Source organism: Malus domestica, chromosome 16, assembly GCF_042453785.1.
Source record: "Malus domestica chromosome 16, GDT2T_hap1".
NCBI lineage: Eukaryota > Viridiplantae > Streptophyta > Magnoliopsida > Rosales > Rosaceae > Malus > Malus domestica.
The window spans coordinates 4,289,930-4,304,846 of NC_091676.1; the positions used below are offsets into that span (position 1 = coordinate 4,289,930).

The 14,917-nt window shown below is 39.4% G+C and overlaps 1 protein-coding gene across 1 annotated transcript; it reads right to left on the bottom strand.

The window, feature by feature from the left end:
- Positions 1–341: 341 nt before the first annotated feature.
- Positions 342–7,417, bottom strand: LOC103425561 (serine/threonine-protein kinase 1-like). Its single transcript, XM_029095560.2, has 18 exons — positions 6,663–7,417; positions 6,481–6,569; positions 6,256–6,363; positions 6,019–6,126; positions 5,668–5,758; positions 5,286–5,338; positions 4,889–4,951; positions 4,738–4,782; positions 4,494–4,529; positions 3,490–3,545; positions 2,943–3,024; positions 2,631–2,756; positions 2,410–2,548; positions 1,788–1,941; positions 1,419–1,602; positions 990–1,190; positions 823–908; positions 342–631 (listed from the first exon to the last, which is right to left on the bottom strand). Exons 1-18 carry the CDS (start codon positions 7,330–7,332, stop codon positions 532–534), a joined length of 2,391 nt encoding a protein of 796 aa, XP_028951393.2. The 5' UTR covers positions 7,333–7,417; the 3' UTR covers positions 342–531.
- Positions 7,418–14,917: the final 7,500 nt, after the last annotated feature.

A 14,917-nucleotide genomic window follows, 5' to 3' on the forward strand; every position in this document is an offset into this window, starting at 1 on the left:
CAAGGCTGAGGCTCCTCCTCCCAATCATTCTTCTCTCTTTTGCCTTCTGGGCTTTGGCAACCAATTTTTCCGAAGTATTTGCTTGCCGCTGCCGGCTCAGTCTCATTATTTTCCGGTCGGACCACTCGGTTTTTATTTTTGTTTGCGCCCCTTTTCTTAAGCTAATTACATTTTGCACCCTTTAGTTTTCACATAACAGCAACCTACCATGGTCTTATTTTCTTACATCAACCCCATAACGTTTCAAAACGTGCTTCTGTTTGACCGTTTGATCCTCTGTTAAATTGATATGATTTCACGTCAGGGGGAAATGTAATGTACAAGGTGAAGGTAGAGCACAATTACAAACTACCAACTGTTTAGTTATATACTTGACGGAATTCAAACGTTACATACACATTACATCACAGCTATAAACTACCTACCGTTACCCGTACAGCTCCTCAGTAACTTCATCTATATATGCCATTGCGGCAGTAAGAGACTACCGAAAATCAACAAAAATTACACTAGGGCAGCTATGATTCCCCCCTACAATCTAAGAATGGTTCTTAGCGTATCACAAAGATTTTGAATGGTCTGTTGCTCCTGAGTTGCTTGCATTTCTTGAAGCGGCATATCTTCGTAACACCTGAAAGCAAATGAAATCTCTAGAGTAAATAACAAGCAAAAAAAGCAAGTTGGCGGCGTGCAGGACATGCTTGCCGCGGCATAGATGATGTGACGTGCTCACATATTACGCACATAAAACAACTTTCTTTTAATTTTTTATCAAGCCAAAGTGAAAGCTTGATAAATATAATTTGGTTGAAGAAGACATACATCTTGTGGTAGGCTAACGCTTGTGCCAGATTCATTAGAGTTGAACTTGTAAAGAGCCTTTTGTAAACACATGGAGGGAGGGGCATCTGCAGCGCATCAATAGATAAAAAAATGCTGAGAGAGAGAGCGAGGGAGGGAATGCAGAGAGAGAGAGAGAGAGATTTGACCTCGTTTTGCCCTCTTCGTCCCTTCTTAGACTGTCCATCACCAGTAAAAAGCTCCTGTAGTGCCTCCACGGCTACAGATCCACTATTATCCTGATGCATGCCTCCAAGAACATTGTCTGATAAGAGAGCAATGGGGGATATATCGGTTGCCCTCAAAAATGGAATAGGCACTGTATTACCAGCTGCATATATGGACCAAAGCTGCCATGAACATGAAAATAAGCAATTATATACTAGTGTTGAGCCTGTTGACAACCCGGTATTTTTTTAGGAAGGGCTGGTATTTAAGTCAAGGGGTTGGGATAATTTTAGATTAGTGATAAGAGAGGGAATTAGGGATGCCCCTTGAGGAGAAGAAATGAGGAAGGCATGTCCCACTGTGATAGGGACCTATCAACAGGCAAGCATAGACCTCAGAGCGAATATTACCTTATCTTGCATTGCAAAAGCTTTCCGGCTGACAGCTTCATTCTTCACTTTGCCACTGCTTATGCTGCTTGGACCTCCAACCTGGACTTGAGATGTGCTTTTTGTCTTTATGCTCTGCTCAGATGCCTGTAGAGTGTGCGTAACTGGAATGCCGTTTTTGGTAATACTACTTGAATTTTCCTCCCTGATAGAGCATCATCGTAAATCAGAGCACTGTTGTGGAACTATAGTTTATCTTTTGACTAGGCCATTGATATTACATAAAGCAATCTTATAAAGCCTGTGGAGGGGGGGGGGGGGGGGGGGTAGGGGGAATCTAAAAAACAAGATTTCTATATGGAATTCACAAATAAAAAGTGAGGGCAGTACCTGGGTTTGGGTAATTTGCCTCCTGCGCCAGTATTGGAAGAGCTTTCAGGAAGTCCAGGAGCAGGTGAAGGTTCTTTGACACTAAAACTCTCTGTCTCGCTAGACATCTCATCTTTTTCATCCCCCTCATGAATAATAAACGTCCCAAAGTTACCTGTTGAACATAGGTTTCACATACATCAGATGGAAGGTATCCTACCCAAAAAGCAAATAGATAAGGGAGTTCACAGTTATGCGCCCACAGAACCGTTTCACTAAGATACATTCAACCAACTTGTCTTCAAAATGAACAATATGAAAATAACGATCTCCAATTTTGAACATCAAGTGATGTCATGTCCCATAGAGAGAGAGCACTAAATGATCTCACTATCAGTAATAGCTACACCGTCTGCCCTTATAAGTTTGATACTGCGAAACATAAGGTCCCACAGGTGACTTATCACCATACTTCATGCAATTGAAAAAGAAATAACAATAAATGTGTAAAGGAAAAAAATTCAAAGGAATAACTATTACGTCCCTTCTCAGAATTCAATATCAAATTAGCCCACTTAAACTAAAGTTTCCAAAGTATCTATTATGTACAGCCGACCTAGAGGTCTTCAAAGAACAAGCATACCTTCCCCAGCCATTCCCACATCACCAGATATGTGCTGCTTCCTCAATGTGCTACCTGAAGATACTTCATTTTCCACTTGGAGTGGCTTTGAAGGAACAGTATCTCCATAATCCTCATTGACTTTGGGAGCTTCAATTGTCTGCTTGAAATTATAAACAACATTTAAGATGAGAATGATTTGACACAAGTTGCACAAGGAAAGACAAAATAAGAATTCGTACACTATCCCGTTCAGGTGGAGCAATATGTTGTGCTTCCAAAGCCATTGAAGCCCTTGCTTGCCTTGCCTTTTCAATCTTTGCCAACATTACGGAGGGACCACATTGGCATTTTTCAATGAACTTGTGCTGCATTTTATAAAAAGTAATAAAGATACAAAATATCCAAGATTATGAGCTCTAGGCCAGATTAAGATATGTTTCTTTTCTTATAATATTATGGGTATCCAAATCTGCTTCAAGGTAAATATAATTATTCCACTCAGGAATTATATACATGCAAGAGAACGTATTGCCATTCACTATTAGCACTACCTTAAGCATCTCAGATGCAGTAGGGCGTAGACGAGGTTCTTTAGTTAGGCATTTTGCCACAAAATCATGAAACACAAGAGACCTGCAAAAGAATGCAGTACTATTTGAGTACAATTCTGCACAATAAAAAGCAAAAACAATGGACTTATACATAAAAAAAGGTTGGAACCATTGTGAACATAATAATTTGCACCGGTAAGAGTTTATATCTGAACCCTTTAATGTTTGATGTGAACTTCTTTAGTTCTATTGCAACTCCTCTCAAAAGAAAAACAGATTAAACTCAAATGCAGTAGCTCGGATAAGTCCCAGGCAAAGAATCACATTCCAAGAAATAAGTTGAACTCATGCTCGGTAATTTGAATCACGGCGGTGGTTATACTTTTGTAATAAAGAATTTTCGGATGAGCGCAAATCCCATAACAATAAAATCACAAAACCTACACTGCTTTAAGATACAGCATAAAGTTATTTAACATTGTCATACAGGCAACTGTTTTCAATAATGCTAGAGAAAGATCGGATATACAAAAGAATGAAAACGGACCATTTTTCTTTATCCTCAAGCATCGGGGCTGGCTCAAGGGATATCATGAATATAACCTATAATAGACAATAAATAGGTTACTTATCCCCTCAACAAGCAATAACTTGAAAGGGAAAAAAGGGGGAATTTTTTTTTAACATTATTAACATTCAACTTGGGAAAGACAAAAAAAACAATCGAAAGATGAATACTGCAGAATTTTCCTTTCCTCTTTTTCTAAGTAGATTCTGCAATTAATTCCCTAGCCTTTATTCTGTCCATTAAAACTGAAACTGTGGAAACAAACGAAAAAATGCGGAACAAATGAGAAAAGGAAAAAGGAAACACTAAAAAAGGATTTTAATGGTGTACTCAAGTGGTCAACTCAATAACTTATAGTGGCAAAAAAATCCATTATAATATCATATACATTTCCAAGAGTAATGTACACATCAGAGAATGATTTTCAAACCTCATAACTTACAGCATTCCTAATTTTGAACTAGTTTTTTGAAATTTGTAAACCAAAAGAGAATAATGGAACCAGGGAAAAGAGAGATGAAGGCTGTATAAGTTTGGAGCCTTCATCAAGCCAATCATTCTCATACCGATATCAGTGCTATCAACCACACCACCTTATACTTGAATTACACATCACTTCACATCACAGGATCCCTACTTATACTTGGATATGACAATTTTGCTACTTGTATGTATCAGGGGCCATCTACAAGACACAGTTCTTGAAACATCCAATTTTTCTTACAAGCAATAATCGAGCTCAGTAACCCGGGTGCAGGGGTGCACACTCTTAACCAATTGAGCTACAAGCTCCTTAGAAGCATAAAATTTTTACTAATTCGATATCTTAACCTATTGTCAATAAAAGCAAAGAAGGAAAGATTATGCAACCTAGAAAGTGACATCTGTTTTCCATTTGAACATGCAACCTTGGTAGAAACGGAGATGAAAAATATGTAATTTGACTTTCAAGTAACTAGAAACTAAAAAGTTAAAACACTAACCCTCATTGGATGCACTGAAGATCTTGGAGGGAGCCCCTGAAAATTATTACAAGGAGAACATGACAGTATTCAACAATCATTACTATGAATGGCGTGATCTCGTGAAGAAATATGATTAAGCAATTGGTGCTAAGAGAAGAAACAACTATTTGATCATGGGAACTAATACCAGTGTTCTCTACATAGACACAATAGTCATAAGTCCCAATACAGTTTTGAAAAGAACATGCTGAACATATATTACCTCTGCCATTTCAATTGCAGAAACACCAAGAGCCCATACATCCACCTGAAATTATACCAACAAGTCAGTCTTAACAAGGGCAGCACATAGAGAAGAAACAAGCAGGACAAAGGAAATAAACTGTGTAGAGTAGAAATGAATCACATGATACCTTTCCGTCGTAGCGACTTTCCTGAATAACTTCTGGAGCCATCCAATGTGGAGTGCCGATGAACTGAGAACAAAATAAAAGAACTTTCATGTATCAAGCACAAACAGAGTATCACCAAAAAGCCAAGTTTTGTAAGTGTCCATCCTATCAAACCACGATATGTTAGTCATTGTCAAGTCCAGGGAATCATCAGATTCCCTTGTTTACTTTTACAAGTCCCGTTAAGATACCCACTATTAAAAAAAAGGGAAAACAATAATCATTTGACCTTTAGAGCAAAGTACTAGCAACTTCTGGACTATTAAGGGAAAATCTTGGAGAAATAAATCAAAATAAGTCAAATTAAACACAACTGTGCCGCAGTTATCACATACATCTTATCAAAACGATAACATACCGTGTTGCGCTTTGACATGGTTCTTGTAAGTTGAGCTGCAACACCAAAATCACCTGCCAATATTGTCATGCACCAAAGTTGAGTAAAATTGTTGTTAAAGTAGAAGAAAAATGAACTTCACCAGAAAAATTAAAACAGAAAAGAATAGCACAGAACATTTTATTATACTCCATTTCAATTGTCAACCTGGAATGTTGAAAAAATAATTAAGGGGAAAAATCCCCTTGGCACTTTCTTGATGATGTAATAATGCCACTAAGGTTTTGAAGTATTACAAAAGAGAACGTCATTAGCTGTGAAAGAATTGCATAATTGGATGTAAATAACATCCACAATTTTACCGAAATAGTACTGCATATAAATGAAAGATAATTTCACTCACCCAACTTGACATCTCCTTGTTCAGTTAACAGAATATTACCACCCTTAATATCTCTGTGGACCTTGAAAATCGAGTGCAGATACGCAAGGCCCTGTGCAAAAGAAATATTGTCCAAATACAGCAAACAATTTACATTGATAAATATAAACTGAATAAAAAATGAATGTATGTAAGGTGGCATCATCACTGAAATTTTTTTGTCAAGTTCAATTTACTTTCACATATAAAATGGAGAGAACATATATGAAGCATTTTATAGGCACTTCATGACAAAATTTAAGCATAAATAAACCCTTAATGAGATGCAATTGTTTACTTCGAACTCGAATATCCAATCAAAATTGATCTTACCTTCAAAGCTTCCCTACAAATGTAGGCTATTTGATACTCCTCCAGAGCATCCTCGGTAGCATTGATCAGGTCGGCAACACTACCACCACCACAGTACTCCATCACAATCTAACAAGACACAACAAAAGAGCAGTCTATAGTCTCAGATTTTGCACTACCCTACTTACAAACACAAACCAATAACAGCTTCATCATCTAGCAATTTCACCAGTAATCAAAGCAAATGCCATTCATTACCCAAAGATACTCTTCTCCTTGGTAGCTCCCCAGGTACCGAACCACATTCGGATGGTTACATTGTTGCAGCATCTCGATTTCTCCGCAAATTTCTTCATACCCCTCTTCCTAAAACCAAATCAAAACAAAAATTCAAAATAAAACCAAATCAAAACAAAAATTCAAAATCAAACCAAATACAAATAAAATGCACGAAAAACCGAAAAGAAGATAACCGAAGCATACCTCTTGAGACAATGAAATGACTTTGATCGCCACCAGCTCCGACGTCTTAATATCCCTGGCTTTATAAACCTCGCCATAAGATCCCTTCCCTGCCAATTCAATCCAATTTCACAGAAAACTTGAACAGAAGTAAATGCAGAAGCAGCTGAGATGCATACAAGTTGAAAGTACAAGAAACCCACCAAGCTCATTGAGCAGCTCGTACTTTACAGTTGGGTCTTCTCTGGTAATGCTATCTGGTATCGAACTCGACGACATTTTAGTGGTTTGCCGATACTCTTCTCCCTGCGACGACCCACTGCCCCTCCTCTGCTTCCCAACTCCTAACTCCGACGAGGCCTGCATACTCGCCACTGCCCTACTCATCGTCGAACCAGCGCCGCTGCTCGTCCTCCTCACCACGGTCCCGCTGACCGACTCTCTCTCGCTCGACGGCCTCACCACAAAGGTCGAGAACCCACTGCCTTCTCCGTCATCGTCGAACGACGCCCGCTTGAAGTCGCGCGACCTCCTCGTGGTCCGGTTTCGATCGGGCTTAATGATCATTGTGCCGAAATCGCCGCCGTTTTCGTCTTCCTCTTCGTCGTCGAAGTAATCGATTGAAGGTCCGCCGCCGAAGTCCTTGGGGAGGCGTTTGAGGAGCGGAGGGAGAGAGGCGTCGTCGTCGTCTTCGTCTTCGTCGGCATTACCCTTATAGACCATGGTGGCGTAGAGGTCGGGTTCCGGGTCGGAGCTCTTGTGCTTGCTCTGTCGATTGGACAAGGCGTCATCGTCGTCGTGGATGACTACCGTTGAGTAATCGGGTTTGGGTGGGATTTTTCGGGTCCGGCGAGTGGTGAGGATCGGATCCATTTCCGATTGGGAGTGAGAGATAGGGAGATAGAGAGAGAAAGAGTGTGTTAGCTAGTTGGCGATGGCCATAGCTCGGAGTGGATGCAAACCAGTTGGAACCAGCTGTCGAGCACGATGATGTTTTCGGGCTCTTGGGCTCAATAGTGTTTCCGATTTGGGCCGAACGTGATTCGTTTTTAAAGGACTTGAAAAGCCCATGTTTAGGTAACGCGCCTTGCTACTCATCCCCATAGGCACCCCCAAAAATACGGTCAATTTGTTTTGGCTTATTATATTAACACCCCACAAATTGTTGAATAAACCCCACATACTTAATACACCCCACATTTACTTTTTCAATTAAAAATTATCTTTATACACCCCACATACCTCTCCATAATACCCTCACACTCCACATTCTCAAAATACACATTATATTTCTATATACACCCCAATTTCTTCAAATTTTATAATACTCATTTTTAATTTTGATGGATTGAATCTAGATACCCTGCTGTTCCCAGGCTAGTTACTTCTGTGATTGACTTGTTTTTCGTTTCCAGTTTGAGAGCATATTATCATTCACCGATTTGGACGCTAACACTTATCTTAAATTTTTTTATCTTTGTGCATTTTGGAAAATCTTATGTCACTTCCAAACTCAAGAATTATCCAAACTCAAGATCTTATGTAACTTTTCTATAACAAAAGAAATACAAAATAAAAAATAATTATCGAAAGTTTCAAGTTGTTGGCATTGCAATTTATAGAGCTAGTTTCAAAGGCATAAGTTCTAAAGTTTTTCGACATAGTAAATACCGGGATGTGATAAAATGTGTGGTTGGAGAGAAAATAATTTCTTGCAGTCACAGTGATCAATAGCATTGGCATATTCATAGACATTTTGTTAGGGTTTTCTCAATCAATGTGTTTGTAGTTTCATTAGTTGGGATTTTGTTCAACAATGGAGGGTGAGATGGTTTTGATAATCGAAGAAGATAAATAATACGTTAAAAGTGATGTGGGGTGTATTTGGAAAATTTTTTTTTTTTAAAAACTTAATAAGGTCGAAATTGTCATTACATAGTAGAATAAATAAGTAATTTAATATTGAATATTTTGTGGGGTGCATTCAACAATATGTGGGGTGCTAATAAAAAAAGCCTTTGTTTTTATATATTTTATATATATATTTGTAGCACTAAAACAATCTCTGGTTTAGTTTTTTTTTTTTTTTTTTAATAAACGATTGCGTTAGTGGGTTAAATTGTTAAATCTTAGAGGGAAGGATGATCTGTGGGGGTCTAAACGATTGCGTTAGTGGGTTAAATTGTTAAATCTTAGAGGGAAAGATGATCTGTGGGGGTCTAACTTGCACTAGGATGCATAAGCATTATTACTCTCAGCCACTAGGTAAAACGTCATATGATGAATGATATAACAAAATGAAATTTTACAAAAATATCTTTAAATGATGAATAGCAAAATGAAATTCGTATTACAACATTTGGACAATAAAAATGCCTTAATCACAACTGGATTAGTAATGTTTGTAACCTAATCAACGACACCATGATATGCTTGATATTATTAGATTTATCACCACCACATGTCACATGATGAGAAATTTCGAAAAGTTAACATGCCAAATACTATTACTCAAATTTAATAACTCGAACAAGATTTTAACGTAGATGCGTCGCCAAAGGAATTTCGAGGGGGCTCGACTGGCTATATTTTTCGAAAACGTGCATGGAAAAAAATAGCATGTTGTTCTCAAAACAAAATTGTCAGTTTTCAGGACATGACCTTAACTCTGATTTCACAGCTTTGCAATATGAACATATTGAAGTGAACAATCTCCATTAAATTGAAGGCATTTTTGTCAAAGCAACCCTTTACTTAAACTACTGGTTTCTTCAATTTAATCGAGATTTTTTTACAGAAAAACCAAAATAGTTGACAGTAGACAATCTCAAATACCGCTTCTATTAATTTTAAAAATTCCGATAATTGTATGCAAAATGAACCATAAACTTGCCGGGGACGTAGTCGGAAAAGATTATCATCGGAATCACTATAGTATTGCATCTCCTTTACAAAATGAAAAGGAGTTGTGTCCATTTATATCCCTACTGCTCCATGTATGGATATATATATTCTCTCTCTCTATCCTTCAAAAAGGAAAAGGAATATGAATCTCACCCAACCCATCCTACCAAATCCAGCCTTTGGTTCTTATTCTTTAATCATCAATCATCATGCATGCTGCTCGATTACAATCACGTATATATCGACATAAATTTACTACAATGGAGATGTCATGACATATATATGCCTAAAATACGATAAGATGCATAAACTATAAACCACTAAAACAACAGACGAACCTCATTCCTCATCAACATCGTGAATTAGTCTGTTATGCAAGAATTGCCCCCATACACTCTCATTCTCAAGTTAAAGTTGGCATATTTTTTTTTTATGGTCCCTCACTCAAGTATGTTCAAATGTCTCTTTCTCGTCTTTTCTTATTTTTTTCAATTCATGTCTAAAGTTAATTTTTACCAAGCGAAGGATGTACGTTTTCAATCATAAGCCTTTGTAATATAGAGTAACTCAATTTACTTGCATGCATTTGCAAAATTTTTCATTTTACTAATGTGAGACTATTTTAAACTTCACATCCGCACATAACCTCTCTTGTGTGGCGAATTTTCGACTCAAACACATAAAAACACAAATTAAGTGACATGGAGCACGTATAACATTTGAACTTCAATTGTGGGCTAACCTATACCATGAAAAAAATTGAAATACTGCCATAAAACCACTTAGGGCTGGTTTGGTATTGCTGTGCTTTGAAAAAAAAACTGTTTTTGTTGTGCTGTGAGAATCAGGTCATTTTTGCTACTTCACGTTTTCAGCTTTTTCACCCAAAACTGTGAAAATAAGCTTGTTTGTACCATACTTGACCAATCCCGAAACTACCGAGCACCGGCCAACGCTATACTGTCAAGGACCCAGAAGAGTTCCCCTCCGACCAGGAGGCCAATCACTACTCGACACGTGTCAAGATTAGAAGCCAATCAGAGCGCAGCACGTGTCAACATCAAGAACCAATCATAACATGACACATGTCAATGTGACAAAGCTACAAGTTTTTCTATAAATAGGGGTCATTCCCCCACAATATTGCCGAATGCCATTTGTGTTAAATCATTCACAAGAACTCACTAAATTGAGAGCTTGATCCTTTGTACTTGTGTAAGCCCTTCACTACTAATAAGAACTCCTCTACTCCGTGGACGTAGCCAATCTGGGTGAACCACGTACATCCTGTGTTTGCTTCTCTGTCTCTATTCATTTACGTACTTATCCTCACTAGTGACCGAAGCAACCAAGCGAAGGTCACAAAACCTGACACTTTCTGTTGTACCAAAGTCCTCGCTGATTTTGTGCATCAACATTTGGCGCCGTCTGTGGGAAACGACACTTATTCCTACTCTCTTCAGCTGTGTCAAGCTGGTTTCTATCATTCGTACACTTTCTTTTGATCAGGCATCCCTCTCCAGCATGGGAAGCGAAGGAAGCCACAGCACACAGAATGACACCCCCCTTGCACATAGTGCGAAACAACGAAAGAAGGAAGGAAAACGAGTTCTTCTTCAAGCTAAAGTCGATGAGTTGGAAGCTCAGAACAACAAGATAGCAATGAGGAATGAGGTCCTCCAGGAGCAATATGAGAAGCTCTTCGAGACACTTCACGAAGCTAGGCAAGCTCAAACACGCGAGCTTGTTGCCCCCGTGGAAGTTAACCATCAACTGGGTGCCCTCCAACATGGAGGGTCACATGCATTCGACATAGATATCCCTGATAGGGAACAAATTACCCCTCGATTTGATAATCAACATGAGGCTTCTCTTAACCCAGTTGTTTCGACCCGAACCATGAGAAGCGGAGGGAGACACCTCTTTGCTGAAGGGGCAGAAGGATCGAAAGCCGTCTTTCGCGATTGTCGGGATTTCCTGAAGCAACGTCGAGAGAATTCCATCCATATAAGCTCAAAGATCAATGACCCAAGGATTTCTGAGAGACTCGGTCCCCTGCCACGGCCCGAGCCGGCCACCAACTTGGGGAAGGTGCAACAAGTCCTAGAGAGACATGAGGGTACAGGGGACTCAGAGGTGTTCCGACAGACATACCCTGGAAGCCAGTACAGCGAGTCCAGGGAAAAATCACATGCCCTTGATCAAACCTTCCTAATTCCAAGAGGAGATGGAGATTTACGAAAGAAAGCTCCAGTGGCACATAACTCCGCTCAGGACCCCCTTGTCCTACAACTTCTTGAGGAAGTAAACAAGTTGAAGGCTGAACGTCAGGCTGAAATACCTGACTGGAACCAACCCAGGCTTGGCCCTCTTACAAGGAGGATCCTCAACACCCCCCTTCAAGCAAAGACAAAGCAGAAGCTTGGCTTGCAACTTTATACTGGAAAAGAGGACCCGATTGAGCACCTTAACCTCTTTGAGTCCACCATGGCATACCGGATGCACACCGACGAAGAGCGATGTCTTCTCTTCCCCTCCACCCTCTCTGGCGGAGCTCTAAATTGGTATTGTCGTCTTACACCTGAGACGGTAGACTCATTTGAGGAATTGAGGAAACTATTTGTTTCCCAACACATTTTCCAAACCGATCGCTTGCACTCTGCAGATGACCTGTACACTATCCGCCAGAAGCCAGACGAGTCATTACGTATGTATGCTGGCCGCTTCAGCCATGAATACTCCCGGTGTGCCGAGGCAGACGACAAGACTGCCCTCAAAGCCTTCACGGCAGGCCTACGTGATTGTTTCTTTAAATACATGATCAATGCCAATACTTGGAAGACTTACTCTGAGGTGATGGCGCAGGCTTATAACCATGCCTCCGCCGAGGCAAAGACATATCAGGAGAAACCCCCTCACCCAACGCCATGGAGGAAGAACTAGCAATAGCTAAAGTTCGACGGTTGGGAAGATCATCCAATGTTTCTCTAGTACAGGACTCTAACAAAGACCCTGAAGACTCCGACATTGCAGACTCAGACTTAGAGCTAAAGCTAGAAGAGCCCTCATCACTAGAACTTCCAGGCTCTGACATCTACAATAAGAAGAAACAAATTCTATCACTACATGCATGATCAAAACATAAGGAAGTTCCTATATTACCCACAGGAAGATGGTGCAAAGCGATGCCGGAACCCTTCTCAATCAGAAAGCAATCCGTCTTCCACAGTCACTACAAAACAAGCAAATGAAGACCGTGTCAAGCGCCAAAAAAAAAAAAACAGCTTCATCCAAAAAGCTTCACCCGAAAAGCTTCACCTCCAAAACTTCACCCAAAAAGCTTCATCCAAAAAGTTTCACCCAAAAAGCTTCACCTAAAAAAGCTTCACCCAAAAAAAAAACTTCACCTCCAAAAAGCTTCACCCAAACAGCTTCACCTAAAAAAGCTTCACCCACAAAGCTTCACCTAAAAAGCTTCACCCACAAAGCTTCACCCAAAAAGCTTCACCTCCAAAACTTCACCCAAAAAGCTTCATCCAAAAAGTTTCACCCAAAAAGCTTCACCTAAAAAAGCTTCACCAAAAAAAAAAAAAAAAAAAAAAAACTTCACCTCCAAAAAGCTTCACCCAAACAGCTTCACCTAAAAAAGCTTCACCCACAAAGCTTCACCTAAAAAGCTTCACCCACAAAGCTTCACCCAAAAAACTTCACCCGAAAAGCTTCACTTAAAAAAGCTTCACCTACACAGCTTCACCTAAAAAAGCTTCACCTAGAAAGCTCCCTCTACATACTTTCACCTACAAAGCTTCACCATCAAAGCTTCACCTCGAAAGCTTCATCTACAAAGCTTCATCTACAAAGCTTCACCATCAAAGCTTCACCCAAAAAGCTTCACCTAAAAAAGCTTCACCCAAAAAAAACTTCACCTCCAAAAAGCTTCACCCAAACAGCTTCACCTAAAAAAGCTTCACCCACAAAGCTTCACCTAAAAAGCTTCACCCACAAAGCTTCACCCAAAAAACTTCACCCGAAAAGCTTCACTTAAAAAAGCTTCACCTACAAAGCTTCACCTAAAAAAGCTTCACCTAGAAAGCTTCACCTACATAGCTTCACCCAGAAAGCTTCACCATCAAAGCTTCACCTAGAAAGCTTCAACACCAAAGCTTCACCTACAAAGCTTCAACACAAAACCTTGCTCCAAATAAACAAATTTTGTTCACAAAACCCAAGATGCCCTTGAACTTGTACAAAAACACAGGTCAACACAAACATTTGTTTTGTTCTACACCCACAACATCCCTGTCATAACCAAACAAGCAATTATGTATATGTTTCCAAACATATTATAATAAATCCAACAACAAGCCAAAGTCCCAAGTTTCATAATGGACAAAAGTACAAGCAATTCATCAATAATGAAGGTGCTACAAAACTTGGAATCTGCCCCAAAATAGAAATCCAACCCAAGAGACTTTTTCTCTCTCTCCCTCTTCCGCCTCCTTTCATCTATCAAATTTCTGCAACCTCTGCTCTTCTCCAATGGAGCTGAATTTTGGACACCCTATATTTTTTGAGCATATGAACAACTTTCAAGAAGGAACCATTTCTGTTTGAGCGACGGAAATTAAAGTGTTGAAGCTCCAAACATGACAGTCGGATTCTTGCAGATTTCGAAGCTGCTATGATGTTTCGAAGATCTGGAAATATTTAACCATTAGTTCATTCTGAATTTTTGATATGTTATGAAAGAGACGATGAGGCACAACTTCAATGAAGAAAGCATGCTGATCTGAACAATAGAAAATGGAGTTTCGAAGCTCACAACAAATCTGACGGGTTGACGGACAAATGATAAACAGTCACTCATCATACCTGGATTTCTGGAGTTATACTGCTCCGAGGGACCTCAAATTTGGATATGTTGTAGTTCACAAGTTAAGGAACAACTTCGATGAAGAAAGTATGTTGATCTGAACAAGAGAAAATGGAGTTTCGAAGCTCACAACAAGTCTGACAGGTTGACAGAAAAATGATGAACAGTCACTCATCATACCTGAATTTCTGGATTTGTACTGCTCCGATTGATCTCAAATTTGGATATGTTGTAGCTGACAAGGTGAGGAACAACTTCGATGAAGAAAGTATGTTGAGATGAACAAGAAAAAATGGAGTTTAGAAGCTCACAACAAGTCTGACGGGTTAACAAAAAATTGATGAACAGTTACTCATCATACCTGAATTTCTGGAGTTGTACTACTCCGATGGATCTCAAATTTGGAGATGTTGTAGTTCACAAGATAAGGAACAACTTTCATGAAGACGACTTTGCGATCTGAGCTATAGAGAATGGTGTTATCTTACATCCACTCAGGCTGATTAGTGGAAACGAAAAGCAATTCCACCAAAGAAAAGATGAAAAAGAGAGAAAAGCTACTAATTGCACTTGATCTTGTCTAGTCAATAGCATGCAGCATCAAACACACAAAAGTTGGAAATATTTTTAGATAAGGCATATGCAAATGTGTGACATCGAAACAAGGATTCGTTACTTTGA